We start from the raw sequence: 26,396 nt of genomic DNA on the forward strand, positions 1-26,396 counted from the left end.
AGTATTCAACAAAATAATTGTGCTAGCAATTAGTGCTACTAAAATGGGATTTCCCCTACCTCTGTGCATGCCCCATTCTGTCCCACAATCTGCTCTGGTGGTTGGGGGAACCCTCAGAACAGATTTAGAAGGTGTATGGGGGAGGAAGAATGTTCCATTGAGAAAAGAATATCCCTTGTGCTGAGAGAGCTCGTGACTTTGCGCTACATTGACTACAACCCATAACCTCCAAAATTGATTTTCCACGACACCCCAAACCCATCTGTTTAGATTAGTTTTACGAGAATATTGTGCAAGAAACAAAAGAAAGGAATGAGAATAAAATCCATACAGAATGTGGCACAAACATGACAAGGGAAGGCCAACAGCCAGAAAGAAAATGGAAGAAAGATAAGTGAATGACCCTGAGAGAAACCGAGGTGGGAGATTGTTTGCATGTTATGAAAGCAAATGATCTTCTTGACATACACTTCTAAAATTCCTACAAGATATAACTAAAGAAATGAACTAATGTTTTGTTATCAGCTTCACACGACAGATTTTTATACCTTATATATAAAACTCAGATATGGCTAACTATTGGGGGCAAAACTATTATCTGCCCCTGTTCTTTGTAACAGACAGTGGAGGAGGCTGGCAAAAAGGAAGTTTCTTGGTGGTTGTTTTTCTTGCACAGCTTTTAAAAACAAAATTTGGAGATTCCTTTGGGAATGTGAAGTGGTATAGAAATGATTTAAAGAAACAACTGAACAAATAAATAGTACAGTTTGAAGAGGATCAGATGCAGTGCCAACTCTCCTTCCATATCCACCCATTTGCCCTATCCTACCATGGACTGGTTGAGCACATGGGACTTTGGGGATAGATGTGTCTGCTTTTGCAATGTCCTTGAAGAGTCAGGAGCACAGGGACCATACTTGTACACTGTGGGATGCAACACACCAACACATCACCCTATATGCTGACACAACTGCTCTGAAGAATGGGCTTTCTCAGCCTTTAAACTCCTCTAATGGCTCTTACTGGAATGTTCTGTGCACTGCGCTCTGAGTTTTTCCCCCTTCTGAATGGGCATTAAGGGTAGTCAGTATTTGCTGTATTAGAATACATGAGGATAACAACAAACCACCATTTTATTATAGCTGTTTATTTGTATTCGCCTTTATCCATATTAGAGTATTCACATATTGATTAAATGAGGGGGGAAATCAGCTAAAGACGTTTCAGCAAATCTAGTCCTTAAAAATGGAGAAACAAAGATGTTATCATTTACATTTCTCTAATAAGTCAACTGCTTTTTTCTTTACTATAGTCAAGTGATTGTTTTCATTGTCCTTTTCATTTAATCTTTCCTATTCAGTTACGTAAATAAAATATGTAGAGACATTCACAGTTAAAATTTAAGATAATTTGCAACCAATACATTAGTATAAACAGTATATACAGTAACAAAAGATAAATGGTATTCAACATAAACTGGAAAAGCAACTAACACAGGCGATCGATCATGTTACTCTACACCAAAAATATATTTTCACCCACTGATAAGCTCCTGGATGCTGATAGCTTTCTTGTAATCAGCAATAGCTTCTTTCATTAAACCCATCTTGCCACGAATATCAGCTCTGAGTTTAAACATCAGGGAATCATACGGCTGAATTGACAGTGCTGTAAGAAGTTAGCATTGTTATTAGCGATTTCTCAGAGTAAATAAGAATGATATGCTAATATTCATCTGAAAGTGCTTGCTTAATTTGGATATAGAGAGTTTATTGTGCAATCGTCTTCCTACTCAGAAACAAGTCCAGACAAGATAGTCAAAATATTAATTTAATCTATTTTGATATTCAATCTGTCTCATAGGTTCTAAATGCAGGTAATTTCTTTTGCTGCTGCCTCAAGTGAAAGGCAGGAATGTACCTTGGGGTCCCTTCCAGGATCAGAGCTGGAAAAAAGCACTAGGGGGAGCTAAACCTACCTGGGTCCAGAGTGACATCACAAGAAGAAAGAGGAGACACTAAAAAGCAGTTTGCCCACCTCCAAACACAATTCAAGTCTCATACTGTTGACCAACTATGCATGATTGTCCAGACACATCTAGATTGAAAGCTTACACTCTCTACTTCATGCAGCATTTTTGGGGCTGCATAGTTCTGACCATTGGGATCAGAGAGATCATTTAACAGACCATTTTGAAGCTTTGCAATGCCTTTTTAAAAGAAGAGGCAGGTACATAAACTACAGTAGCGCTCTCTCTCTCTCTCTCTATCTCTGAGCATTTTTACCTTTTGAAATGGCTTCCTCAGCTTGCTCATATTCCTGCAATGTACTGTAGAGATTCGCCTTGTTAAAATATATTGCTGCCGAGAAAGGAGAAAGGCAAATTGCCTGCTCAAAATCTGCTTTTGCTTCTTCAAATTTCTTTAACAGCGTATTTGTAATAGCTCGATTTAGGAATGCAGATTCATTTGTTGGATCAAGCATCAGTGCCTTGGAGTAATAGTTATTTGCCTAAAAAAATAAATAAAATGTATATGCATTTTGAAATTGCTTATTACTTTTGTTTTACTAAATCACTAACAACAACATGAGAAATGAATGAAGAATTTTGTTTTAGGGAAGCCTGGTTGTATTCCAGTCTAGCTGTTTTCTCCAGTAATTGAACAATTTGCTCATTCATTCAGACAAACATTATTCCAAACAATTGTATTTTGTTGTTTTCTCTGCCATCCCATTTTTGTTGTTGTTGATTTACTGCAAAACTTTGTTGTTGTTGTTTATTAAATTTCTATACTGCCCTTCATCCAAAGATCACAGGTAGGTTTACAATATAAAACACAAAAATGTGTATCATACTAAGAAACAGAAACTATACCCCAGAAAACATAGACCCCTACACTTTAAACTTCCACTACAGCTGCAGAATAGTAGTATCAGGTGTGAACTGACTGCAGTCCTATTGCTTCACCTGGGGCGAAGGAATAGTCTGTTTGATCCGAGCCATGACTACTGCCAATAACAGAACTGTATTTTATACAGTGGTACCTCGGGTTACATACGCTTCAGGTTACAGACTCCGCTAACCCAGAAATATTACCTTGGGTTAAGAACTTTGCTTCAGGATGAGAACAGAAATTGTGCAGCGGTGGCGCAGTGGCAGCAGGAGGCCCCATTAGCTAAAGTGGTGCTTCAGGTTAAGAACAGACCTCCAGAACGAATTAAGTTCTTAACCCAAGGTACCACTGTATTGCTTTTGATATGTTCTTAAAATTATTTCACATGTGGTTATTTTGTAAAAGGTTTTTGCAGTATATCACTTCAAAACTGCTTAAATGTGAAGCAATTAATAAATTCAAGAAACAAACAAATAATCCATTGGCAGTACTTTTGATGACAAAAAATAATAATTATTCCTTTTCAGCAGTGAACTTTTCTGGGCTTCCAGAAAAACACATAGAGGAAAGGACTATCAGTTTCACCTGCTTCAGCTATATCAATGCTGACGTGCACAAATTGCCTTTTTGGAGAAGAAGGAAAGTCAACAGTAGCAATGGTGGTAAGCAGTAGACCGTATGAATGCTGGAAAGGGCTGCCTTTCCTTCTAAAGACTGCCTTCCCCTTTGCATGGGGATTATATAATACATAAACATTGCTTAACAACAGGGTTGGCCCTACAATAATTATAATGGGGTATGGGGTTGCTTGTGCGTAAAGCGCAAACTGCTCCGAGCTGAGTAGTTTGGACAAAACTTTCCCCCCAGGCTGGACAGTCAGTACACCATGACAGTCTCAATCACTGGAAGAATCCGTCAGTGGGCGTTTCCTGAATTTCTTCCAACATAAAAGTTCTTTCACACCCAATCGTCGCCTCCCTTCTCTGCGCAGAGTGGGCGTCCCCAGAGGAGGTCCTGTGCTCTCCCCGCTGGTTCCACTGGAAGAGTCCTGGAGCCTTCTCTCCGCAGCTCCCTCGGACTCCCCTTTCTCCCTGGTGTCACATCTATCTCCTTCCCCAGTGGAAGCGTCCTCTCTCCCTTTGCTGGTTCCCTCTCCAGCATCATCATTAGGGAGCCTCAGCGCCACCCTTGGCTCCAATGGCAGCTCCCTGACAATAATGCTTGCAAAAAATGCATTGCTATCTACAATGCATTCTGATATATTTGGTTACTATGTTACTCAGCAGATCAAAAGTTTGCTCAAATTCTCATGATTTTTCAGAAATTTAAAATAAAGAACATTTCATAAGACTTTCTGATGACTAGCATTCTATTTGTCCCATGCTTTATTACAAAGTTATACATTAGAGTACCATTATCAGCTGTCATTTCTAACTTGAAAGGCGCTAATTGGCCTTTTTGTCACAAAAACAGCTATTTGGGGCATGCAAAATTTTAAATACTGTGTAATAAAAAGGTAAAGGTACCCCTGACTGTAAGGTCCAGTTGCGAACAACTCTGGGGTTGCGGCACTCATCTTGCTCTATAGGCCGAGAGAGCCGGCGTTTGTCTGCAGACAGCTTCTGGGTGATGTGGCCAGCATGAGTATGCCATTTCTGGTGAACCAGAGCAGCACACGGAAACACCGTTTACCTTCCCGCTGGAGCGGTACCTATTTATCTACTTGCACTTTGATGTGCTTTCGAACTCCTAGGTGGGAAGGAGCTGGGACCGAACAACGGGAGCTCATTCCATCGTGGGGAGTTGAACCACCGACCTTCCAATCGGCAAGCCCTAGGCTCTGTGGTTTAGACCACAGCACCACCTGCATCCCTAAGTACTGTGTAATAATCCTATATAAATCCCAGTGCGTGGTATGAACACATCCAAGCAGATACAGGATCCTGCAGCCTTGCATTTGCTAGTTCCTCCTACGCTTGCTGTTGCTATTGGTGTTGTTGACAGATCAGTAGACAGAGCACTGCTGTAGGGCAAGCAACTGCCCAGTATCCCCACAGTACTGCAGTATGGGGGAAGTGCATTAGACTCTAGCATAGTTCTCCCTTCTGCGTCCACCCCAAAACTTGTACAGAATGACCTTTCCAGTCAGTCTGGAAAATCAGGATGTGAGTCACCCATCCTTGAGCTTTAAGACGAAAATGCTTTTTAAGGATTGTGCTAAAAAAATCTTCTACTAACTGAAATCATGCAAGCAAACCATTCCAAGGAAAAGAGTTCAGGAAAATTAGCGTGCACAGAATCAAATACAGACCTGTGAAAACTGCCTGTTGTGAAAGTAGATATTTGCTGCATTGAAATATGCCAAAGCATAGCTGGGGTCAACAGAAATAGCTTGCTGATAATCTTTCATGGCACAGTTTAAATATCCCATAAACTGGTTAATGACACCTCGATTAGTAAGCAGCTCTGCACTTGTAGTTACCTGAAATATAGCCAGCATAAATAAAATTGTAGGAATAGAACTCATAAAGGACATAGTTGTTAGAAATAGACAGTAATATCTTGACAGTTACCTTCAAATTATGATCTAAAAGTGGAGATGTTTATACACAGCAGCAGAGTAGATATACGCATGAAAATGAATTTAGAAGTGCAAACTAAACTTGGAAACCCACCCATGCACAGAGTACACTTGCTGAAATGGCTAATAGCCATGATGGGCATAATATTTCCCCATGTCATTGGTGCCTACATGCACCGTGACCACTGACTCTTCCCCCAGCACTATCTACCATGCTATCTAGACAACTGGCAACATCTGTGCAACCTTCATGCCATGCAGGCAATTCACCCTGTGGTCTGCATGCCCACCACATCCACAATCAGTGCTTTTTTCTTTAAAAAAATGTTTAGGGGTACTCTCATTTTCCTACGCATCTTGAAATACTGCCCCTCAATGAGGCCAAACTTAGATTCACAAGATGTTTAGGGGTATGCATACCCCTGCGTCCTCCCAGAAAAAAGCACTGTCCACAATTATCTATATTCTTAAAAATCATATATCACCCACTGCTGCGATCCATCCACCCACCAGAGAAGTATCTTTGGCACAAGAGGATAGATATTTCTCCCCCAAGAAATGGATCCCTTCTAAGGGAATGTTTCCCTCTTCCTAAAGATGGACACTCTCCTTCACCAAGACCCTCAATCTCCCTGGCAACTATGATATCCCTGAAGCCCTCCTCCTCCACTCTCTCTGCCCCTCTTGCCTTTTACAGCATGAAATGGAAATGGGCACTATGAAATGCTGTGGCAGCTGCACTTAAGAAAACTAACTTAAGAGAGAGGAGTCAACTCTCTCACACATGAGAAGTAAAAAGAATGTTGCAGAATTGCCCTGAGAAGCTGGGGAAATCGGGACACGCAAACCATCACATACATGTCTTGTATGCTAGCATGTGAAAGGCTGAGTGCATATGAGTAACTGTCAAAGATAAGGAGCAAATTATAAGCAAATTAGAGATACTGTGGAAAGACAGAGTTTACATGAAGGGTATAAATTACAAGCAAGGAAGGACACCGCAAATGATCAGTAACAGATCAAATATTTACCTTGAGTGCAGCATTTGTATCTTGAAAGGCAGCAAAGGTATCGCCCATCTGAAGAGAGACTACAGCTCGCCCATCATAAGCAATGTGACACTTGGGATCGATATAAAGAACTGCTGAAAACTGGGACCAAGCTTTCTGAAACTTTCCAAGAGCCTACAATAATTTAACTTAACTAGTAACAAAATCAGACATAGTAAAAAAAACAAACCTCCCAACTCTTTAAAAATGTGCCTAGAACAAACAACATCAAACTGGTCCTCTCAAGATATTTTGGACTACATTTTCCATCATCCTGAACCAGTAGATAATCAGTAAAAAAAGTCCAGAAAATGAACCTTGAATTGTCGTCTTATAATCAGATTTTAATGAAGTAAAATACATGTTACAATTCTAAATAGTTTGATTTTATCCAGTAAAACCAAACCTGTATTGTTCTCAGGCTCATTATCCATTATATATTGGAGAAAGTGAAAACCTGCAAATGTCATGGGCACAGAAATCCAAATGTCTCAGCACCAGTCTGGAGCTCTGCCAGCCTTTCCTGGCCATCACCTGCAGTGTGATGCAAACATCACCTGCTAAGTGATGCCAAACAACATCACTCTGTTGGTGCCAACCTCCTTCTGGATAGCGTACTCCAATCTCCCTTTGTGTTGATCTTGCAACAAACATGTGGGCAAATGCACTCCTGGCAATATCTCTTCTGCTAGCAGCCAGTGTGGAACACTGAAAAAAGATGTCCCAACAGAGGAGCTGAGCTACATTGGTACCTGTCGGATACCAAACCAGCCCCACTTTACGCTGATGCACCAAAACCCCACTGCTCTGTATTGCCCTACCTACTGGTTGGGGGCCAGTTTTAGAACTGTTCACCAACTGTGCAGTTCTATGCATATTACAAAGAAGCATGTGAAGCTGTTACAGGAGCTTGTGAAGAGTGAAAACACTACTTGCCATGTAGGTGTTTGTTGGAAGTATATCGACAAAACTGCCCAAAGGCTGTAAAGCTAGTTTCTAAATTAAATCAGTATTATTTCAAAACAATGTGTAGAGAGCTGCTTTATGACAAACCACAATAGCAATACAGTGAGCTATATGAAATGCAAAGAAAAGGTAATTTGTAATTTCCTTTTTCATATCTCAGTTAATGCAGAACTATTCCAATCCGTTGACCGGTGTGTTGTGCAAGAGTTTCCCAGCAAAGTTTCATTTTAGGACTAACACGTCAACATTTCCACTAGCTTGCATCCATAATTTTTCTTCCATTGTGGAAAGGTTTCTTCCATTCACAGGAGGATCTTTGATCCAGCAGAGACCCCAACTGGTGGAAAGCGGGGATGGAGGTATTTTCTCCAATCCTGCCTTCCCACTGCAGCACCCACTTACACCTTTCTGGAGGGCTATGTAGCTCAGAGCATATTTCCAAGGAGCATAGGGGGTGGCAGGAAGAATTAGTGAAAACTGCTCCCCCCGCTTCTGTCAGCAGGAGTACCCCATGAGCCAAGTGCCGTGCACAGAATCTCTAGATCCAAGGCTATATGTAGAAGCTCCGCCTCATATTTTGGACACTTACTGAAATAGTCATGTTTTAATTGCAGTGCCACTATCTCAGTAGGGCCGATCTTCTATAGTAATGTCTCATACCTATGAGTCTGCCAGTATCTTTCTCCTTAACCACTTTGCCATTGCTGTGACAAAGGGTGCTAGTCTGGACTTTAGCATGGTTTATTTTTAGGGATCATAGTTGTAAATTTCCTGCCTTAAGCCCATATACTCTCTGTCTCTCATTTCCGTGTAAGAAACCAATTTTTCTACTTCCTGATATGACAGGTTATTTATTAGGCAAAAGGGTTTAAGGTATACACACATTTTAAATGGAGACATGTCCTGACCTCACACAAAAGGCGATCCATATACAGAGTGGTACACCTCATGACATTGCCAGCAGGATAAAGCTGAGAAGTATGGGAAGTTACAGGCTGCACTATGGGAACTGTGGAAAACAGCTCCTACTCTGCTTCTTTTCCCCATGAATTTCATAGGAAAATAGTACTGCTTTCTAGTATTGATCTCCAACAGTTAAGAGTGCTGAGTACGATAGGCACAGGTCCTACATAAATCAGAGGGCATCAGTTCTTCTTACTGGTTAAAAATAGATTTAATCTAGGTATGAGAAATGGAAATAATTGACCTACAATCGCACTTATATGTGCTGGTTATTTTATCCTTAAGAAAAGTGTTTAAACCTTTAATGTTCATTATGTATTTTAAGTGGACGCCCTAAATTGTCAGAAGAAGTTTAAGGTTGCTGAGTGCAGTCGAATATTATAAAGACACAGTTACCAACACATTACCTGCAAACTATATCCTGCACAAAGTCTGGCCTTTATGCACAATGGATTCAGATGTATTGCTCTTGCGAAATCTTTCTGGGCTTGTCTAGTACCTTTCTCATGACCATATTCCAGATATGCATTTCCTCGTCCAATATAGCCATCCAGAGAAAATGGATCTATTTTAATAACCTTTGAAAATGACTGCACAGCTTCTTCGTATTTCTGAAGTCTGAAAATCAATATACATTTGAAATTAAGTGTTTTATTAGCAACATTTGATATTATATACTTTACAATGAGTGAACAAGCAATGGTGCAGAAACCAGGACCATAAATATAATTTGTAGCCAAAACATCCCTCTTATTTTTGTATAATGCATTCTCACATGGCTTATTTTGTCATGGTTTATAGTATTTATTTCACCATCTCTATTCCTTTTTCAAGCATGAGTCACATATTGTGCTGATCATGTGAACTTGTTCAGAAGCATTTTTCTTATTGTAAATATCCTGTTCTGGATACAGGGGCAGATTAGAACTTTGACTTTAAAATCTGATCTATGTGCTGTTCAGGCTGTTACCACCCACCACCATCTGACTGATCTCCTTCGTCTTCTATGGGAAGCTTTTCTGAGACTTGGTGGGGCAAGCTAAGCATGAAGGGCTAAGTTTCCTCCTATACTATACAGTCCAACCTGAAATGGAAGGTGCTTCCTGATTGCTGTTCCTTTTAATTAACTAAACTTTCTGTACAGGTGGGGAGCCCTCTGAGGAAACAAGCTCCAAATCTCTGTCTCCCCTTTGCAGCCTATCCAGAGTGGAAGAGGGGTTGAAGAATAGCTTCTCTTTTCACACACTTTCTGTGCCCTTCCTGAACTGCAGCGCAGACTAGAGCATCCCCACTCTGGTTGGACCAGCCCTGGAGAAAAGGCAATGGTGGGGGGACAGCCTCCAGTAATTTTTGCACTGCTGCCACTGCCCAGCCAGCATGCTCAAAGGATTCCACACTGATCTGGCCCTAGGTGAAAAGCCTGTGGGAAAGAGCAGAGCTACAGGGCCTAAGAACTAAAAGCGCACAAGAAAACCATTCAACCTCTTGCTCCGGAAACCATCCATTGCAACTGAAAAGTTCCTCAACTTCTGCTTTGCCAACTCTATTGTAAATCATGACATCAAAATATTTATTCTAAATTCCTACTGTTCGGTATTATTACCTATGACAGCAGTGTCCAATATTTTGAAGTAGTTTACCATCTTTTGGCTTACTCAGTGCTACTTCTGCAAAGTCCTAAAAACAGAGAAAGAAAATATTTGTGATGCACCCAGCACTGACGTCACAGGCATCATCCAATAAGTGCCTATAATGCTAGCACATTGCTCATACCCACAGCTGTGAGTGGAAACCAGCACTTTCTGAGAAAAAAGAAAGTTTTTAGATTTCATTTTAAGTATGTATATCCCATCATTAATCCAAAGATCTCAGTGCAGGGAACAGTAAGTCTTCAATAAGTAACAATTAACAGCAATTAAAACATGGCACATAGACCAGATATAAAGCAACTAACTTAGCATAGAATCAGTCACAGCCCCCAAACATCCTTGTAAACAGCCAGGTTTTAGACTGTTATTAGAATAACATCAGTCCAGACATGCATTCCCATCAAGAACAAGTCATCCACCCAGGTCCCTGATATTGGAAACATCTAACCAGAGCATTTTCAGTCCAGATTCATTTTCCAGTTACTAGACCTCATCTAGCCAACCACAGCAGCCAGACACCAGATGTACAAGAAACTGCACATCTTCAGTTGACTCAGATAACATGAAGAAACAGAGCTGGGTGTCATCTGCATATTGATGACACCCAAATCACGTCACCCAGCAGCTCCATATAGATGTAGCATTGGGGGGACAAAATAGAATCCTGTGCGACCCCACGAACCAATTTACATGGGGCTGAGTAGAAGCCACACACTTCCCACCCTCTGGAATCGGCCCTTTGGTTAGGACTGGAACCATCACACCACTGTGCCTACCACCCTCAGTACATAAAGTCATTCCAATAAAATGCAGATCTAGGAGAATCAACAGGGTTGCACTCTCTCACTACAGAAAGTCGTCGTCCATCAGGGAGACCAGAGCCAAACTGGGGCCTAAAGACAGAATGAAGTGAATCTAGATAAACAGCAGTCACCAAGAATATCTGAAGCTGACTGGTCACCACCCTCTTGAGTGCCTAAGCAACTAGGCTGTATTCAGAATAGACCTTCTGAAAGTAACTGGACATGACTAAGTTAGGTCTGTACCTCTAGTGCATTAGCATGTTGGTTCAAATCTACATAGAGTAAGGCACGGTTGATCAACACTTTCAGAACAATGTCCTTGCTGGGCTCAAGAAGAAGAACAATCCCATAATCTTTCAAAGCCTGTAAAAATACACACAGTAACTGGTAAATAGTGCAAAATATGGAATCTCATTATCCTGTATAAAGACATTCTAATCTCCCCATCTGAATAATTACCTGTTTGCTTTTCAAAGAAATAAAGCAGGGCTGAGAAGCCTGTGGCCCTCCAGATGGTACGGAGTGAGCTACCACTCCAACCCTCCCTGACCATTAGCCATGCGGTCTGTGGCTGATGGGAGCCAACAAATTCTGAAGGGTCAGAGGTTCCCCATTCCTGGAATAAAGGCTTGAGAAATGTGGCTTATACTATATAACTTTACTAGGGTGTTTAACGAATAATTAAATGTACAATTTTCCAAGTTTCAGCAAAGTTAAGAGAAAATACTTAATTTTCAATGTTTTGTTTTAGCCTTAGTTTCGTGAACTATGGTGACTATAAAGTTTGCTGTAATGGAATACAAGGGAGAAATAGATTAAGAATAAATTTGGCATAGCTAAAAGCAATTCATTCTTCCCGACTTGGTGATTTGGGGAAAGAAAAGGACCTTAACCATGGCACTGTAGCTGACAGGAGTGCCTTGAGCGACTCTTGAAAGTCAATTTATCATCAAAACTACAAGATATCATGGACCTTGGAATTTCCCAATTGCACCATCTGCTTAATCACAGGACTATTGATTTTGTACTACCTCTGGTCATCTTAGTAAATCGGTCTTTAACTGTGGTAGTTACATGTGTCTGATTACGTTTTATTGGTTAAGTCATTTTTATTGGTTTTCATAGAATGTCTGATAAAGTTAAGAAAAAATACAGCAAATTAAGAAAAATATAGCATTTAAATAAGTTTTTTTAAAATGCAGGGTTTTTTTTCTTTCACTGAATTTGCACATTCAGCAAATCTTTTATGAACTAACCACCAAAGTATTCCTCATATGGGGTACAAAGATAGGGAAACAGTTAAGGCCAGTGGTGTGGATTTTGTGGGGGGAATTTCCTATGTGAATTAGCATATTTAGGGTAATTTGTGCATAGGAAATTTTTCAGTGTGCATATTTAGGAAACAAGTCCCAAAACTTTGAAACCTCTAAGCTTGCCTAATATTGTATTTGCAACTGGCATCCATTCATTTAACTAATAAACTTATGAAACAGAAAGATTTCCATGGAAAAGCAAAACATTGGAAATTTTACATTTTGGAAAAATTTACATCCCACATCACAGGTTATAATATTCATACACTAATAGGCTTGGGATATAAATACTGAAAATGGAAGAAAAAGCAAACGGCACTTTTTGCTGTCAAATATTGGCATCATGACAACAACAAAGCTAAAATCAACACAGAAAGGCAGAACAACTACTTGTCATTTGCCATATTATATGTGCTTTTGCAGTCATCTATTTACATCACTGTGGGTTCTTAAGGTGTGCAAGGGTCTGTCAACGTGATGCTATAAATTCATGAAATCATAGAATAGCCTTCCCCCAACTTGGTGGCCTTCATCTGTTGTAGTAAGTAACTCCCATAATCTCTGAGCATTGACTATGCTATCTGAGGCTGATGCCATGTTGGGGAAAGTTACCAACAAAGTAACACAGTGTGAAGCTCCCCTTCCACCTAAAGTGAATGGGAATAAGAACTCAATGCAAATGCTACAACGTACACAAAACTCTAGACTGAAGTTAGTAAACACAGTAAGTGAACAAATGTCATAAATTGGAAAAAGGCATGATAATTAAAAATAAAAGCAGGACATTCAGATTCAGAAATAGAGGTAAAGCAATTGAAAAGTATTATGTAACTGCTCTTTTAAAAAGATACATACATTTTTGCTGTCCTTCAAGCAGTGGTAAGAAAGTGCTCTATTGTAATATGCCAAAATGCAACCATTGTCTAGGTCTATAGCTTTACTTAAATCTTCAACGGCATGTTTGTAAGTCTGTAGGAAAAAAATGACATGGCATTAGTCATATTACCTAAAATCATCAAATAATCTGTATAAATGAATATCGCTACACATTCCTCTATATGTAATCCTGTGTTGGCAGGTTTTCTATTGATATCTGTTGAAATTTGGAAGTTTATAAAATTATGAAGGTGACTTGTATTTTTCATAATACAAGTGGTCATTCGGTGAAGTTACCTGGCAGGAGATTAAGGACAACATTTCTTCACACAAGGCATAATTAATTTATGGACTTCACCACCATAAGAGATAGCGATGGCCAGCAGGTTATAGGGCTTTAAAAATAGATAGAAAAATAGATATGAGACAGAACAGATCTAACCAAGCCTATTAATCAAGCTTGTAAAGGGAAGCTTGATATTCAAAGGCAGAATACATATATGTTACCTGATGCTGGAAACAGAGAAAGACCATCACCTATTGCCTGCTTGTAGCGGCATGTGTCTCCTGTTTGAATCAAAGCAGATTTTTGTCTGATCCAGCAAGGCAATTCTTTTGGAAAAAGCACCCTGAGATTTTCAGGGATTGGACGGATGAAAGGGGCAGAAGTTTATAAGCTTCCCAGGGCTCTTTTCTTTTAAAGTATTACCTCACCTATATTAGCTCATACTGTCTCCCTAAAACAGTTACCAATGTTATAGTTATAACTATAGTTATAATTATTTTTAACTATATGAAAATGAAAAGTGTGAAAGTGTGCTATTTCTTACAAGTGGCAATTATTATTAAACTATGGGAGGAATTCAACATTGTACTCATGTGATTGTTATGTCAGAGCAAGCATTTTGGCTTGGCAAAGGAACAATCTCCCTCTCCTCCTGCCCCTGTGCACTGTTTTGGGGATTCCCCCCCCCCAAAAAAAATGAACCAATTTCAGGGGAACAAGCAGCAGGGGTGGGGACTTGTTGTGCAAGGGAAAACTGGGCTTCTATTGACATTGAATCCCACCCTATATTTCAAAAATATGTTCAGTTAAGCCTGATTACTACATTGGTGTGTTAATCATAAGATTTTATTCTTCTTTAAAATGAGGAGCAGTGTACTCCAAACACCTTTACCTGCAAAGGGCAACATACTTCATCACAAAAAAGTAAGACAACGTTTTTACCCTGTTATAAAACTTCAGTGCTCCTCTATAAAGATAGGCTCTCACGCTTGTAGGCTGAATTCTGAGGGCTTCATTGCAATTCATTATTCCCTTGGAGAATCTTCCTTTGCATCCATAGTAAGCAGCACGGCTTAAATATGCCTTTACAAAAGCATTACAGAAGAAAACAAACACATTTTAGAAGGAAACAAACACCAACAGGCCCAGTACCAGACATTATGCTGCCTGAGATGGCTAGTAATTCTGCTGCTGCTCAGTCTGGTGCTAGTGAAGCAAACATCTTCCTCTTTCACCCTGCCATCTCCTCATTCCTGCTCCTTGTGTTACCTCGCTTTATTTGTTTCTTTGTTTTCTTTTCTTTTCCTAAAAGTTCTTCCACACCTTGTTCTGAGAAAGAGCCAAGGGGGGATCTTCAGAGTGAAGTCCTCTGGGTGAGATGGCCTGGGTTACAAATAACTTTAAAATTTCTAAATTTAAAACAGCATTTTGGGTTCCAGTGGCAAACTACAGCAGCAGTTTAGGCAATATTCTGGTTACCTTGTCCAGAAGGCCTCACTCTGCAGAAGGACCCCCTTTTGCATGAATACCTGGCAAGAGTTGTTAAATAGGAATGTAACAGAGGCCTCTAGAAAACTGCTTGCATGCTAATGAATGCTTCTTACTATATAGTTAGAATGCCTACACAGAGATGTATGTGTTTGGATAGGTAGGGGTGTGGCTAAATGAGCAGGACTGAAAATTCAGCCCACACCATTGGCCCTGGTATACCACAAAGTAAATTTAATGAAGACGAACTAGAATCAACTTTTCCAGGGATTTGCAATCTATTTTTATTGCTCAAGGACGCGGGTGGCGCTGTGGGTTAAACCACAGAGCCTAGGAGTTGCCAATCAGAAGGTCGGCAGTTCAAATCCCCACAACAGGGTAAGCTCCCGTTGCTCAGTCCCTGCTCCTGCCAACCTAGCAGTTCGAAAGCACGTCAAAGTGCAAATAGATAAATAGGTACTGCTCCGGCGGGAAGGTAAACAGCGTTTCTGTGCGCTGCTCTGGTTCACCAGAAGCAGCTTAGTCATGCTGGCCACGTGACCCGGAAGCTGTACGCCGGCTCCCTCGGCCAATACAGCAAGATGAGCGCCGCAACCTCAGAGTCGGCCACGACTGGACCTAATGGTCAGGAGTCCCTTTACCTTTATCTTATTTTTATTGCTAAATGTAGAACATTGAGATAAGATAAGCTCTATTTTAGTGTCTCCAAAAATCAAATTTTCAGCATTACCTGAAAATGGTCTGGTTGAACAGCAAGTGTTTTGTTAAAATCTAATATGCACTTAGGTTGATGGAGCTGCATTCTGCAAAGCCCTCGCTGATAGTATGCATCTGCATAACGTGGATATAGCTTGACAGCAGAAGTAAAAGCGTCACAGGCCTAAAAATACAATAAAGTTAGTATTACTAAATATTGCCCTTTGTCTAGAATATATTGTCAAGAATATAAAACGTTTACAGCTTTAGGACTTTGTACTGCATGAAATTAGGCAAATGATACCAGTTATGGAGAGACAAATTCCAATGTTTAAATAGGCCTCACATTCTGAAAATAGGTATTAACAACACTCTTCAAGAGGCCCAGACAGTATCTGTTGTTATATGAGGCAGTAAATAGGACCATTTTTGAGATATTACCAAATATTAACAAAACCACATATTAACAAAACAGAAGTTAAATGTCTTACTAAGACTTCTAATTGTTATTATCTATCCCAGACAAGACAATTTACTGCCTATTTTTTCATATTGACCCAATTTGACTATGCTGTAACTGTGATGCTTAGATTCGTTTTTAGTTGCTGGTTTGCTAACAGTGCTATATATATTGTTATTGTTTTACTGATTATTTGTTAATTTATATAATATGACTTATGTCGTACCTGGGATGTATTATTATGTTATTGTTATTTATTGTCTGTGAGCTTGTTTGAGATTCGTTTTAATGGAAAGAGGAATAGAAAATCTAATTAATCAAATCTATCCAATTTGGCCATTTTGTTTACTGCATTTAATTAATTAATTAATTAATATTAAATTAATATTAAATTAATATTATGGACATATAAAGTATTTTAAATCCAATTTAAGGAAATCACTTGACAAACCTTCTTCTTATGGTATGAGGTGAGTGGCCACAAAGAGGGTGGGTGGGTTACTCTTGACAAGACTTCTTGATCAAAATATATGCTCTATGTTTTTTAGAGAAGTTAGTAAAATTGATCAAAGTGAACCATGTCCTGCTGTACCCAGTGCAGGCTTTCACAAGGGGCATAGTGGAAGTGATCAGTATTTTGTTTTGAACTCTCTTATTCATATAAAACATTTAAAGTAATTTTCTATACTGTAGTATATCAAGGGGGTGGGGGGACATAACATATTGAGGGAACAGAGACACTTAATTGTATTCTTCAGCACTCATCCCAACAATTGTGCTATGAAAATGCAGTGCCAATGAAAAAGAAGGAGGTGATGGTTCAAATACCAGAAATTCTTCTCATAGAGACAGTAAGGTTTTGCCCTCCCATTCCGGCTCCTGTTCAGCCACTGCCCCCTTCAGCTCAGATATCTCCTGTGGGTTGTTAATGCCCTCTTCAGTCCCCAATAAGGCTCTCTGTTCTGCAGGATGGATAGGAAATGGGAGAACCTCCATCCCCAGTTCCTATTATTCACACACCCCTTCTGCTTCTGCCTCATCCTCATCAGTCTGAACTTGCCAATCCATGTCTAATCCCAATGGAACCATGGGGTTCAAGACAGAAAATCACTGCAGGGTATTATTAATCATGGCAAATCACAGAGGGGAATTAATTAAAATAATCAATTATGACAATCACAAAGGGGAATGAATCGTAGACAATTATTGAAGAAATTTGAAGGAATTTAAGAACCAACTGAACACAGAATCTATTAATATCAATTACACAAACTAGCAAAAGGAATAAAAAAAATGTAGACAACCAGAGAATTAATTAAGCTTGTGACACTGGAACAGCCAAGGGAAGATTCCACTTGCCACAAAGATTAGACACACAAAACTAGCTACAAGAGACAGAAAAATACAGAGAAATAATTGAGAGAATGAATAAAAGGATCCTGAGCACACAGAGCAGAAAACAGAGAAAAGTACAAACCTGAGTAACAAAGAAATGCAGAAAGAATTGCTAAGCTATTGCCAGAAACAAAAGGCAGGAACTTCACTGGGGTTTCTTCTGGGAACAGGCTGCTTAGAAGTTCCTGAGACACAATTGCATTCCTGTCTTCAAGCATAAGAAGTTCAAGCGTGCCAGCATGGGAGAAGAACAGTGGCAAATTGATAATCCTGTAATCCTAAACATTTGTTGCTTTACCAGATGATGTACTATTGTTATTAATTTATTTATTATAAAAATGAATCCCCTGCCTATACATATACTAAGCTGATAATAGCTAAAAACAATATTGCAATAGAAGTATAATTGCAACCCATCAATAGCTTGGCTGGTTGATTAAATATATTCCAGGAATTCAACATGGTGCTAAGGAGAATGATCTTCCCTCTCCTACCCTCACACATTGTTCTGGGAGATCTGCTGACCCTCCAAAGCAGATCTGAGGAAGGTGCACAGGGGAGAGGAGAGGAAGGAAAGCTCTGTTGTGCCAAAGGGAGTCCTTACATTGGCTTCTCCTCGCAGAACGGGGTAGCTAAATCTTGCCCTTAGTCTCTGTGCCTAGGTTGGCAGTATCCTAAGAGGTGTGACTGAAGTGCTACTGCCCAATTGGAGTAGCCCCCAGGTGAGGCTCCAATACTTTGGCCACCTCATGAGAAGAGAAGACTCCCTGGAAAAGACCCTGATGTTGGGAAAGATGGAGGGCACAAGGAGAAGGGGACGACAGAGGACGAGATGGTTGGACAGTGTTCTCGAAGCTACCAGTATGAGTTTGACCAAACTGCGGGAGGCAGTGGAAGACAGAAGTGCCTGGCGTGCTCTGGTCCATGGGGTCACAAAGCATCGGACACGACTAAACAACTAAACAACAACAATCCCCTTCCCTTCAAATTACTTTGTCTGACATGCCTAAGCAAAATTTAACACAGTTTTGGACTTTCAACAAACCATTGAAGAGTATCCCAACGCTCAAGTCTTTAACTCATTTCAACTCCACAATCAAAACTTTTGTGTATAATGTTTAAAACCAAAATGCCATAACACTTAAGAAATATGTACCTCTAATAAGGAGACTTGCTCCATATAGCACTGGCCCATAAAAAAATATATTTCTGCAGCTTCAAATGTACTAGGTGTAGATCTTGAAGCAGCAGTATCCATCATCCGCTTCAATGCTTGTTTAAAACTGGCTACAGCATCCTGTAAGAAAAAGTAAGTGTAAAATATAGTTAACTGATGTTTGCAATCCCAGTCTTGAGAGTGATTGTGCTGCTCAGTTTGCTCAATGGTGAATCAGTCACCCTTTTGAATAACAAAGTGGCCTCCATCTTTTTTCCACCGCAGATATATTTACTTTGTTTTTTTAAAAAACAAAGTAAATACCCAACCCTATAGATTCTACACATATGTTTACAATTCTATGCACACTTACTTGGGAGTAAGTTCTATTGAAATCATTAGTTACTTCTGAGTAGACATCCATAGGTTTGCCACATTCTTAAATACTGTATGTACTGCGGCAAAGAAGACCATGTAATACAGCTCTTTTTTTGGCACCAAGGAAAGAGGATCTAAGGTTATCCCAGTAATGAAAGCTGGACAGAAATACAAACTTAATGAGTTGAATACATAGCCATAAAGACTGATTTAGTTACAGCCAATTGTCATGTGTCATGGACTAGGCTGCCCAGTTAAAATAAAAATCCATTTTTACTTCTGCACAGCAAGCAATGATCTAAAGCTTGGCCTGCTTTCATCTGGCACCTTGAATCCAAATAGTAATTGCCATTATTTTTCTACATATTAATCAAGTAGGCCCTGGTAAATGTAATCTTCCCAAGTACTGGTGACACCTGAAGTAGCACATGGGAAGATTCCATTTTTGAGGGTTTACTTTGGCTTCACAGAACACCAGATATCAGAGAAGCATGGCTTGCTGCCATAGCCAAAGTTAGAGAGGCATCATTAACCCCCAAATAGGGTGGAAGGGAGGCGGGTGGTGCTGTGGGTTAAACCACAGAGCCTAGGGCTTGCCAATCAGAAGGTCAGCAGTTCGAATCCCTGCGACAGGGTGAGCTCCTGTTGCTCGGTCCCTGCTCCTGCCAACCTAGCAGTTCAAAAGCACGTCAAAGTGCAAGTAGATAAATAGGTACCGCTCTGGCGGGAAGGTAAACGGCGTTTCCGTGCGCTGCTTCCGTTCGCCAGAAGCCGCCAGAAGCGAGATGAGCACCGCAACCCCAGAGTCATCCGTGACTAGACCTAACGGTCAGGGGTCCTTTTACCTTTACCTTTAGGGTGGAAAAGGGTATGGGGAAGGCTAGGGGAGATGAGGTTAAAAAGAAGTTTTCTCTAGTTCAGATTAAAGTCCAAGACAGATAAAAATATAGGGATCATGCACAGAGGCCAGTGAGATTAAATGAGCTCTTGACAAATTAACCATTGAGTTAATCATTGAGAAAAGAACGGACAACCAGCAGGATGCTGTGTCCCAGCAGAAAACAGCAAGGAGGAATAGCGATTTAATAAGAAATCAAATAGTCACCAGAACGCATGCAGAATTCTATCAGCTTCACACATTTTCCCTATAGCTTTCAAGAATAGTTCCCTTCAAAACCGCAGAAATACAAGAGCATATCTTTAACCTTATATTTTTTGGCTTTCATTTGGATTTTTCCAAGTAGAACAAACATGGCACAATCAGGTTGGTTTTCGGAGGCTGCAAGCGCACACAGAATGGCCTTGTTGTGATTCTGACGAAATGACTGAACAAGTGCTTCTTGAACAAGCGAACATTCAAGGGATCCTGTAAAATATTGAAGGACAACTTCATTCTGGGCCAACCTATTTATTATTGTGCATTTCAATGTATAAATACAGATATCATAAGAGACAGGCAAACTTCATAGCCAATGTTAATATAAATGTTCAGAATGCCAAAGACTCGTATTAAACTTCTGTTAAAGCACTCGGCATTCAGAGAATACCAGAGTGATGTACAGAAACCAAATATAAAACATAATACAGCCGTGGTTCCCAATTAGCGTATTACTAGTTCTGCATGCTCAACGAGACTTTGGGCTTATATTTCTTAATCAGCCATCATACCATTTTATGCCAACAAGGCTTCGCATCTACTTAATTTTCAATTTTTATTTAGCTAGCCACCTTAACAATTATCTGCATTTTTGTTGTTTTAATGGTGCATTCATTGTGTTTTAACATTGTACATTGCCCTGATATTTTGTGAAATGGTGGTATAAAAATACTTTTATTTTAAAAAATAAATGTCAAACCATTTTGAACTTGAGGGGACCCCCCCTCCAACCAAAAAACACACAACTGTGATAGGGTATGAGGGTTTTCTGTTCAAGAAAAGTTCCAGGTCTCCTGGGCATGCTTCAAGTACCGTATTTTTCGCTCTATAACACGCACCCGACCATAACACGCATGTAGTTTTTAGAGGAGGAAAATCCGTAGGCATGCCACCCGTAGGCATTCCCTCCATAACACGCACAGACATTTCCCCTTACTTTTTAGGAGGAAAAAAGTGAGTGTTATGGTGCAAAAAATACGGTAATCCTTTGGACATGGGCCATAGCTTCACAGTGCACAGAAAGATAAAACATAAAAAAGACAGTACCTTGACCCATTTCTGCAACTTGGTGTATGCAGAAACTTGCAAGATCATAATTCTGCATCTCTAGTAAATACTGTCCTCTGTAAATGAAGTATTTTAACATACATTAATTTATTGGAATTTCTATGAAACTATTTATTTGTTTTCAAATACCAATAGAATAACAACAAAGATTTAAATATTTGAGTAAATAAAAATTACAGAATATTATCAACTCTTTATTGGCTCTACATTCAGCAACCTTTTTTTTTAAAAAATTTATACTTTTCAGATATATACAATTCATTTCAACTTTTTAAAACTTGACTTCCTTCCCCCTTTTTGTGCGGTTCGGGTTCCTTAAATTTATTTTTACTATCTTCTGCATATCCAAATTAACTTAACCTACTCATTTATTTATCTTCTTTATATATATATACTCTTATATAGCTTCAGGTTATTACAATAATCCTGCCAGTGTTTTTATCTGTTTACAATTTACGTGTAAATATTCAATAAACCATTTCCATTCTTTTATAAAAAGTTTTTTATCTTGATTTCTTATGCTTCCAATAAGTTTTGCCATTTCTGCATATTCCATAAGTTTTTGTATCCATTCTTCCTTTGCTGGGACTTCTTTTTCCCATTTTTGGGCAAGTAACATTCTTGCCGCTGTAGCCATGTACAAAAATAAATTTCTATACAAGTTAGGTAGTTCTATCCCTATGAATCCCAGAAGAAAGGATTCTGATTTTTTTCAAACGTTATTTTAAACATCCTTTTCATTTCATTATATATTATTTCCCAGTAAGCCTTAAGACCAGCACATATGGAAAAAAGAAAACCATTCAGCAATCTTTGCATCATCCCTAATAAAATACCTAAAATATATCTACTAGGAATAAAATGTGCTAATTCACAATATTTATATCCCACTCTCTATCTTTATTGACCCTAAGGGCAAGTTACATAAATAAATATTAAAATATCCAAAAGAAGCAGGTAAAGGTAATGGGACCCCTGACCATTAGGTCCAGTCGTGGCCGACTCTGGGGTTGCGTCGCTCATCTCACTTTATTAGCCGAGGGAGGCAGCGTGACTAAGCCGCTTCTGGTGAAACAGAGCAGCACAGGGAAACGCCGTTTACCTTCCCGCCGGAGTGGTACCTATTTATCTACTTGCACTTTGACGTGCTTTCGATCTGCTAAGTTGGCAGGAGCAAGGACTGAGCAACGGGAGCTCACCCTGCCGTGGGGATTCGAACCGCCGGCCTTCTGATCGGCAAGCCCTAGGCTCTGTGGTTTATACCATAGCGCCACCCGCGTCCCAAAAAAAGCAGATAAAAGTACAAATCAATAGACCAAACATATGTAACATAACAGCCTGGACAAATATCTCTTGAGCTGATACTAGAAGTAAAATATTCCATCAGATTCTGACAATCAAGCTAATTTGTTTTTAATGTAGGCAAATTTCATTTAGTCAAATAACGCCCTAAAAATCTATTTATTTATTTATTTATTTATTTATTTATTCAGTTATGCACTGAAGAATCTCAACTATTAAGATCACTTTAATTAGAGTAGCATTCTTGATGAAATAATAATATTTATCCAGCACTAAAGGACCTAAAAACTAAATTTAAAAGGATACAAACTACTTTAGTAGACCACACATCTGAAATCATAGTGAGGACCTATGAAGAAATAGCAGAAGCAGCTGAGTTGTATGCTGCCCTCAAATATGAGTCAATGAAGCATGAACTTCAGGGCTAATGGAGAGAAGTTGAGTTCAGTCCTCCATCTCCTTCAGAGCTGAAGCCATTGCAGAAGCTTCTCTTGGGCTGACAGAATGGAATCCAGTGCTCCACTTTCCATGATGACTTCACAGTCCAAGCAAGGAATTTACAAGGACTAGGTCCTAGGCCAAGGATAGCCAATGTGGTGTCCTCAAAATGTTACTGGCCTACAACTCCATGCTGGCTAGGGTTCATAGGGCTTGGGCTCCAACAGCATCTGGAGGGCAACACAGTGGCTACCAGGCCAGTTAATGGTTAGCACCTGCACTCTGCTACCAATGTTATTTCTTAGCAACATGAAGGCAGCACAGTATATATGTGCAACCCTCAACCCACATCAGTGTAATTTCTGTGATTTTTCAACAAAGGTTGATATTCACCTAGTATACCAAGCCACCACTTGTAACCTTCAGTGTCCCTAAACAGACACCAAGAGTCAAACTAGACATGGCATTAATGTATAAATGCATTTATACATGTATGAATACACTAATTTATTCATTCATTCATTTATACATACATACATACATACATACATACATACATACATACATACATATATGGGATCCCAACCACATTCCTGGTGATGACCCAGACTAGTTCACTGAAAGGAAGGAAACAGCAAGTTTGGGAGGTAATTTTTTCCAGAGTGTGGTGTTGGGGAAAATGATTAAGAATACTCCCTCAAAACTGACTGTTTTTTTAAGTTAAAAAAAGAAACATTAAATGTACTAGCACATTTAACATCACGTCAAAGGCTTAAATGATACACAGTGATAATACAGGTGGACAATAAAAGTAGGAAAGAAAGAAACAAAATGAGAAAAGGAGCTGATAACAATCTTACCTTGTTAAGCATAAGTGGGGTGAGTTGGGCTGGAGATGAATGGCTCTGTTTATATCTTTAATTGCACTCTTTAGATCATGAACCTGTTATTTTAAAACAGACAAACATCCATTATTCTTTGTCTCAGGATACCACCATCTCATTCAATGTGTTCTATACAAGGACCACCTCCTCCTTTTAAAAACATTTTTAATTCATATCTTTTAATATTAAATAAACTTCAACTAATTGTTAAGAAACTTCCTCAGCTTTCATTTCTGCCTTGACCAGAAGGAAGGGCCATAATCCATCATACCGTCCCTGCTAGCCGAAGGAAATCCTTTTATGTAAATAATAGGGCATGTCCAGATTTCCAAATCCAAATTTCTTCAGTTTTTTAGTACCTTGGTATAACTGGCCAACATTTACTTACATACAGAATTCATTCAGAAATTCTGGACCTATACATTAATTTGGGTTTTCTGAAGAGGACATTTATATTTTTTAAAAAAGCTTCTCCTTTGATACTAGGAGTTAAGACTCCAAACTTTTTGTCCGGAGGAGAAGGGGTTCTCCCCTTTGTCTCCCCCAAATATATATGGGGAAATTTTTAAAAAATTAAGCAAGTGGGAAGTTTTAACTAGCACATGTATGTATCAAGGGAAAAACAAAGCCAGAATGTTCAACACCGTAGACCCTAAATGCTCTTCATTAGTTTTTAGAACTAAATTAAGCCTTCAGAGAGATGGTTCTGACTAAGAAAACACCAGGACTTCTGTTGTTTGCACTGAGAAAGTCTTTGCATTTCTTGCACATTGTCCCAGTATTGTTTTATATGTAAATCTTAAAGCAGCTAGTTACCTATTGAGCACCTATCACACAAATTCTACAGCATAGGTAAAGAATAGATAGATACCCTTTGATGTGCCTGGGCTCTGCACATGTATGGTCTAATATCTAATGGATCCAGCTGAATGGCTTGAGTGAACTGTCGAATAGATTCAAAATAACGGTCCATATATAACATCAAAATCAGTCCAATATTTATGTAAGCTACGGAAAGGCTCCTGAAAATAGAGACAGAATGCTATGAGCATGACATTTTTCAACATGTTTGTGCATTATGCAACATTGAATTCTATATTATTTCTTGAATTAAAGCCTGTCTGCTTTCCAGTAAGAAAAACATGTTTCCATCCTAGACGCTACATATCAAAAGCAAGAGTAATGTTTTGAGTTCCCTCCTGCTATCTCCGTGCTGCTTCTTATAGCGAGGGCAGAAGCACGGCAGAGTGTCAAGGAGAGGAATACACATTTCCTTTCCACAGCATGTTATGGCATCACACAACCTGCTTTGTAGGCAACCTGGGCACTAAGGGCATAATTTACCTCAATGCAACAGAACTTCTGCTTTCTGGCCATCCACAAAGTGGGATTTATCAGTGGCCTACACTGACTTGTTAGCTAAACAATTAATTAAACAATTAATGAAAATAATGTGTCATTCTGATACAGATGCCACATTAGCATCAGAATCTATATTAGATTCATTCCCAAGCTCTACTAGTTATGTTTCTTTGGGGAAAGGAGCAAGGAATACAAGATATAAGAAGTGTAGCTTCTTGGGTAATACAGCCAAGCAATAGGAGACTACCTAGTCTGAGTAGTTTGATAGTTAATACCTTCCTCCTTCAGCAAAATGGTTCCATTATCCCTTAAGGTGGTGATAGTGGAGCTGTTGTTTTTTAAAACATTAATTGGATCTGACTAATTTGGGAAGCAGGTGGTGGTGTACATTACTCTGTACCCAAACAATATAAAAGTTAGGACCTGTATAGAGTCTATTTTGCTTATGATGGCCCTCTCCGTAGGTCAAGGACTGGCATTTCTGCACCTCCATATGCAGGGCACTGGTTTGTATATCATGCCAAGCTAAAACATGGTTTACTGCAAATGCAGAAATACACAGGCTCTAAAAAATTTAAATGGCGCCCAGAGGGTTAGCTCTGAAAAACATTAGCTGGTTTTAATGTGTTTTGTCAATTGATTTTATTTGATCAGCAGGCATGAATGCCATAATAATAATAATAATAATAATAATAATAATAATAATAATACAGCAAGCAACAAACAAACAAACAAATAGAACATACCTGTCCAAGGAGAGTGCACTTTCAAAATCACAGATTGCCAGTAACCACTGTTTCAGTTCTGAATACAAGATCCCACGGTGAAGGAAAGCAGCAAGATTCTCAAACTTGTGATTGAGAAGAACTGAGGAGGGATGAGGAAACCAGGTATATATAGTTGTTTCTATATGCCCTTCATGAAATATAGCCTTTGCAATAATTATATATTATCTCAGTGTGCACTTCATCCTTTAGTTAATTCCTTCTGGTTTGCTCTTCACTGCTCTGGCACAAATCACACCCTCCTTGTAGAACTGAAGGGCTTGTTTTAAAATATCACCAAATGTGCATGACTGCACCTCTATGATTGCTTCAAGAGATTTAATGACCTTGAAATATCTATGAGAGCTTGTGAAAAAGTTGTATGGTTGTATCAGATCATAAAACAACCCTTACAACCGCATCACAAAGAAATTGAGGTGTTCATTGTGAATAGGAGTGAACTTTTTTT

At 39.3% G+C, this 26,396-nt stretch overlaps 1 protein-coding gene across 2 annotated transcripts in view; it reads right to left on the reverse strand.

The window, feature by feature from the left end:
• Positions 1-1,129: 1,129 nt before the first annotated feature.
• The window catches only part of TTC6 (tetratricopeptide repeat domain 6), a 70,896-nt gene continuing 45,629 nt past the window's right edge, over positions 1,130-26,396 (reverse strand). The window contains exons 20-35 of one of the 2 annotated variants that reach the window (XM_081857732.1): positions 25,910-26,030; positions 24,673-24,823; positions 23,778-23,860; positions 21,157-21,233; positions 20,159-20,319; positions 18,576-18,716; positions 15,599-15,748; positions 14,323-14,463; positions 13,074-13,187; positions 11,149-11,268; positions 10,057-10,130; positions 8,861-9,071; positions 6,507-6,659; positions 5,206-5,376; positions 2,286-2,511; positions 1,130-1,668 (exon numbers count right to left, since the gene is read on the reverse strand). In XM_081857732.1, the coding sequence (XP_081713858.1) occupies positions 1,535-1,668; positions 2,286-2,511; positions 5,206-5,376; positions 6,507-6,659; positions 8,861-9,071; positions 10,057-10,130; positions 11,149-11,268; positions 13,074-13,187; positions 14,323-14,463; positions 15,599-15,748; positions 18,576-18,716; positions 20,159-20,319; positions 21,157-21,233; positions 23,778-23,860; positions 24,673-24,823; positions 25,910-26,030 (2,228 nt within the window). In that variant the 3' untranslated portion in view covers positions 1,130-1,534. Of the gene's footprint in view, positions 1,669-2,285; positions 2,512-5,205; positions 5,377-6,506; positions 6,660-8,860; positions 9,072-10,056; positions 10,131-11,148; positions 11,269-13,073; positions 13,188-14,322; positions 14,464-15,598; positions 15,749-18,575; positions 18,717-20,158; positions 20,320-21,156; positions 21,234-23,777; positions 23,861-24,672; positions 24,824-25,909; positions 26,031-26,396 lie in introns of those variants that run through there. The other variant, XR_014155453.1, reaches the window with a different exon arrangement.

Source organism: Podarcis erhardii (assembly GCF_964252035.2).
Source record: "Podarcis erhardii genome assembly, chromosome: 1".
NCBI classification, from domain to species: Eukaryota; Metazoa; Chordata; class Lepidosauria; order Squamata; family Lacertidae; genus Podarcis; species Podarcis erhardii.